This window comes from Alosa pseudoharengus, unplaced genomic scaffold (assembly GCF_046254945.1).
Source record: "Alosa pseudoharengus isolate Yale_2024_CS ecotype anadromous, Long Island Sound unplaced genomic scaffold, YU_APseudo_1.1 YU_APseudo_1.1_scf_5, whole genome shotgun sequence".
NCBI classification, from domain to species: Eukaryota; Metazoa; Chordata; class Actinopteri; order Clupeiformes; family Clupeidae; genus Alosa; species Alosa pseudoharengus.
The window spans coordinates 34,254,031-34,259,736 of NW_027468837.1; the positions used below are offsets into that span (position 1 = coordinate 34,254,031).

The 5,706-nt window shown below is 41.6% G+C and overlaps 1 protein-coding gene across 7 annotated transcripts in view; it reads right to left on the bottom strand.

Moving 5' to 3' along the window:
* Window positions 1-531: 531 nt before the first annotated feature.
* tox2 (TOX high mobility group box family member 2) overlaps window positions 532-5,706 on the bottom strand; it is a 97,922-nt gene continuing 92,747 nt past the window's right edge. For all 7 annotated transcript variants that reach the window (XM_076267384.1, XM_076267387.1, XM_076267386.1 and 4 more), the window contains 3 exons: window positions 3,453-3,848; window positions 2,938-3,074; window positions 532-2,599 (listed from right to left, as the gene is read on the bottom strand). In XM_076267384.1, coding sequence (XP_076123499.1) covers window positions 2,557-2,599; window positions 2,938-3,074; window positions 3,453-3,848 — 576 coding nt within the window. In that variant the 3' untranslated portion in view covers window positions 532-2,556. The remainder of the gene's footprint in view (window positions 2,600-2,937; window positions 3,075-3,452; window positions 3,849-5,706) is intronic.

The window sequence follows — 5,706 nt, forward strand, 5'->3', positions numbered from 1 at the left end:
TCCATTACTTGCCATTTCATTAAGAATGTATGACTGTGATTTCCACATAATGTGTGTCATATCACGAAATGGCGGTTCAGGTTTCCAATTGTTCAATAATGATCTATTTGCCAATTCAATACTGCAGGAGATGCCTGTCTGCAAAATGAATAAAACATCGAACGGGGAGTCATGACAATTCTCCAGAATGGCATCTCTGCAGAGAAAAAAAAAGGTAAAGGGGAGAAAAGGCCTCCTTCATTCACATGGAGGGGAAATTAGAGCCCATGTAAAGATGCATTTTCTGTTTGTACCAATTACCCCATTTCTGTCCATAATTACCAAGTCGGTGTTCTCATGCATAATGAGACATATAACAGTGACTGCTATTCCATCTCCTGTAATGTGCTCTTTTACTATAATGCTGCTGGACCATGGCATACTGTCTGTTGTACCATAAAAAAAAAGAAAAAAAGTATTTGTGTGTTGTTTTAGTGTTTTAGCAGTGAGTGAGTGTGTGTGTGCAAATAAAAAAAACATTGACAATTCAGACCACTTTTAACATTTTTTTTTATTACGGACAAATGAAACGAAAGAGGCATAGCGACACAAAATGACCTTGCTGGCAAGGAAAGAAAGGACCAGCATCAAAAAAGTAAAAAACAAAAAAATGCAATCATCATCAAACCCCAAAAAACAAACAAACAAACGATAAAATTCCATTATGTAGTATTAAGCAAAAAAAAAGAGGATCTCATGTTGTTCATAAATAGATAGGAAACCTGTCATATTAAATAGCTGATGGGCAACTTGCAAAAAAAGAGAAGTTGATAACAAATTTAAAATAATTATCATTACTGGCTTTACAAATAAAATTACTACAGTTGGCAGGTTTTTACACAAATTAATGTCTTTTAAAAGTTATTCTTTCATTAAAACTAAAAAATAATATGCTACAATGGAAATAAAAAAAAAGTTTGACTAAATGATCAAATGCATTATACTTTTTTCCACAAAACTGAAGGATGAGATCAACACAATAGAACACCTAGCGAAGCTACTAAAAAACTATAGACTCACTGTTGTTTTTGAATGTGTGCTGTATCATTTCACATTGAGCACATTTCAGTCCACCTCTAAATGTCATATTGGTGTGAAAGGAGATCAAACCAGACCAGTTTAAAAACAGAATCACAGAAAACATTGCCAAGGGTTTTCCGCAAGGCTGCCGCCTCATCCTGGTCCTTCAAGGGTCAGCGTGTAAGCAGGTAAACCCTCCTATTGGATTCGCCACCTGAGTCGTGTCATTTCAGTGATAACTCAAACCCATCCAATGGTGCGTCTCTCCTTTGAGGGTGCCGTTTTGTGGGGAGTGAGGTGGGAGACCTTCATGAAGGTTGACCCTCCAGGAGCAAGTTTAGGTGGTCTTGGCTTTAGGTGGCCTCCATCTTGGACAAGTGGAACCACTCAATGCGGATCCCCATGCACCAGAGTGCACAGAGGGACACCTAGTCTGTGGTCTCTTTAATCGTTGGTTTTTATTGTAAAATCACACCAGTGAACATATTTAATGCAAGATTGAAGTGTGTGAAATACTCCTCTGACATCCACCTGCACAGGCTGTTTAAATTCACAAAAGTCACACACACATACACACTGCCACATTCGCACACACACATACACACACACACACACACACACACACATATACACACTATCGGTTCTGTGTGAATATGTCTGGGGCCTTGTACGCAGAGGTACATAAGCACGCACTCACATACAGTCTCCCCCGCACAAAGACTATTTAAAATACAAATCAATGAGTAATAAGTCATACTAAAGAAATTTCTGGACTTCATTTTTTATCCCCCAATTTGATCAAAAAAGTGATATTTACAATCACACTGTGACAGATCAGAAAAGGCCTTATAAGGTCTTTAAAATGAAAAAAAAAAAACATCTTGTTTATTCTTATTCATTTATTTATCTATTTATTTTTTCTTTTTTGCCATCTTGTTAAAATTCACAGACCATCTAGTAAACCTACAGTTATATAAAGGCCTGTGTTGACCTTATCAGAAGAGCATTTCCCTACAGCACAGACCGTTATTGGCAAAAGAGCATGTAGCAAGCAAGAAATAAATAAAACAATGCAACGGAGAGAAAGAGAGAGCGAGAGAGAACAAAATAAAATGAACTAATAAGAGTTTTTTTTCTATTTCAATTAAAGCTCAGTGACCCCTGAGGGGCGTTTCCATGGTAGTTTGTTTGTTTTTTTTTTTTTTTTTTTTTCATATATATACTTTTTTGTATTTTTTTAGATGAGTGCTCTTTGGCTCCCATAAGAAGCCTGTACATTTTAAGTGCTTGGCAAAAGAAAAGTCTAAACAAAACAAAAACAAAATAGGATCACTAGTAGTCTTCAGAATTTTGCACACATCCTTCTAAAAACGAATGAAAAAATGACACTGAGGAAAAAAGAAAAATAAAGAAGATGGTGTGGGGGTTTCGGGGAGGGGTGGAGAGGTGGCGGGGACTCCCTGGTGTCTATAGCTCCTCATTTCCCTCTGGCCCGCTTCAAGTGAGGTAGAGTGGCTTGTCCCTGGCTATCATGCTGCCACTGTGGAAACACATGTGGAAAGAGAGAGAGAGAGAGAGAGAGAGAGAGAGAGAGAGAGAGAGAGAGAGAAAGAGAGAGAAAGAGAAAGAGAACACATGAAGGTGTTGAATGGAAGAGTACAGTAGTATATATACACACACACACACACACACACACACACACACACACACACACAAGCCATAGTATGGCTTTGCTTTTCACAAATATTATACAACATGACATGCACACAGATAGAGACAGACACACAGACAGACAGAACATTGAATTGAAAAAGACAGAGTAACAATAGACAGACACATGCACAGGCGCCCTGCATGACCAAGACTAAGGGCACCTACCTGCAGTGGTTTCCTCCACATTCCCGATTGCAGTATTCACTGTCCCAGTCTGGGTTCTGCCCCACTGGGTTAGGGGCCCCTGGGGACTGGGAGCCCCCAACACTCTTCTGATACTCTGACTGTAGGTGAGAGAATCCCTGTAGAGGGAGCACACAAACACACCAACACAATTACATACCATTACAACACCAACCGAATAATCATCTATCTGCCTGCCTATGTGTGCTGCAGTGTAGGTGAGTTATATTACATGTTGAAATGGGTCTCAAATCATATGAAGAGGATTTGGCCAGTGGCCATTACAAATGAGCTGATTTATACTGCCATGCATTGTTGTTGCTTTTTTATCCCAGTCATATCAATGGTAGGTTTAGTCAGGCCTTCTTCAGTAATATATTTTATTTTGTGGAACCAAACAACAGCTGCCCCTGCCTACAATAGTGCTATATATCAAGTCTACCAGACACCTAGTGGCAGACCTATGGGTCTCCGGAGAGCTGGGCGACGGGCCTTACCTGCTGCCCAGGAGGCGGGGAGTGGAGGGAGGGCTGCAGCCCCATCTGGTGTGAGATGATTGGCTGTGACTGGACCTGCTGCATGCGGATTGGCTGGTTGAGAAGGGAGCCCTGGTGCAGGGAGAGCTGTTGGTGTAGGGGAGGGCTGATCTGGAAGGAGGAAGGGGGAGAGGCACTGAGACTGGGGAGCATGGAGGGCTGACCCAGGGGCCGCGAGAGCCCGTGGCGCTGAGCCCCGGCGTAGCCCTGCAGGGAATCTGGCAGAGGGAAGGGGCTGGGGCCCAGGTACGGGGAGGAGGGCTGAGGCGGCACGCTGTACAGTGGCGGGTTGGGTGGCATCATGTGGGAAGGCTGGCTCGACTGGGAGCTCTTCTGCTCCACTGGGTCATTGTAGTTCTGGAGGGAGGGAGGAGGAGAGAGAAAAAACACCAAACAAAATAGGTCAGACTGGATCGTCTACTAGGTTAGCTAACATAAGCTTAGCTTTGACTTGCTAACTAGGAAATGAGCGAACAACAAAAAAAACAACAAAAAGTTATTTTGCGAAGCTGCTTTATGTATTTGGAACTGTTTCCGTGGACGAACAAGGGACCTACAGTACGGTACACCTGATAAATTGATTGTATCTATGACCTATCTTGTACATTTTCAAGGATGAGATCTATTTGAAAGGCTACTGTGCGACACACTTGCAAGCCATTTCATCAGCCGTCAATTCCATTGGCTTGATTCATCGCTCCTGGCTGTTTGGCAACAGCTAACATGTATCGAGCAAAAGCCACAGAAATAATCAATGAGGGGAACAGAGAGACAGATGAACATATGAATGAATAGATGGATAGAGCCTGCAGAGAAACATTCATAGTCTGCAGCTGACAAAGACTATCTAAAAATAAAAACACACTACATGGAGATACAAAGAGGCTGCACAATGTTCGTCTGAGGTTGCCTACTGTAGCATATGTCACCTGTAGCAGAGGACGGCCATCTTGTTTTTTTTAGTTTTTTTTTTTTAGCTGAGCTGAAGTTTTAAGTTCCTTTCTGACACATGGGGCTGTTTTAAACACTAATTTTGCCTTGGAGCAGGCAGAGGAGCTTCAGCTGTCATCCACGCTGAAGCTGCTGCTAATGACTGCACAATCCCACAAATGCTAACAGGTGCACACTTAACAGCCGAAGAGTCAACACACTCGAAAGAGCATTCAGCCTTTTTCAATAACCGCACCAAATCCCTCATTTTTTTCTGTTTGGTGGTACAGATGCTTTCAATATGACACCACTTCTCGAAGTAATTAAAGTATTTTAAGAAAAAAAAAAGAAATAATAAAAAAAAAAAAAACTAAATTTACTTTGAAATCATCACATGTATGTCTATCCTACCGAATCTATGAATGTGTGGGGAACTTTGACGTTGTTTTCTTTTTTTCTACTTTTTTCTCCCCCTTCTTTCTTTTCTTTTCAAAGACTGACAGTCCACAGACACGTCCATCAAAGTAGGAGTACAGAAACAGATTCTGACAGAATATTTAATTACATGAAATGAGGGATGAGAATGGCGTTTAATAAAAGAAGCCATGCGAGTGGGCTGATGAATAAAGCATTCACGGCTTAATCAACACACTTGTGTTGGGTTTGAGAGCTTAAGAGGAAGTATGGAGAAGAGAAGGGGGTGGAGGGAGGAAGGAGAGAGAGGGGGAGGGAGGGGGAGAGAAAGAAAGAGAGGGGGTTTAGCATGGAAATGCAATTTGCGTTTTTTGAAAAGGGAAACAATGGATGCAAAATGAGGGACATGAAACTGTGTACATGAGAGCCATTGCTTGGGGGGGTGGGGGGGGGGGGGTGTAAGCAGCTGAGCTGAAGAGAGAAAAAAAGGGTTTATTTAAAATGCATGTTGGCTTAACTCTTCCTCTGTTTGGTCTGACTCAAAGATTCAGATTCAGTCTGATTTATTTGTTTTGTTTTTGTCTCTTTGCTACCTTCAGTGGACACTGACCATAGTGATGGTACCACTGACCACAGTTTAAGACATCTAGTTGATGGATGGGAAATATAGCTCGATGCTAAGCAGCTGAAAGTAAGTACTGCAGACCAACATACATACATCTCATGGTTAACCATGTGGTCTGATGATAATCTAGAGTAGGCTTTATATCGGTTGACTGAAAGCCCTATTATGCAAGCACTGGTATTTACCCTCTTGCTGGCGGTTTTAAATGCATTTGGTAAAAGTGAGGTAGTGCAATAGCAGGCGTTC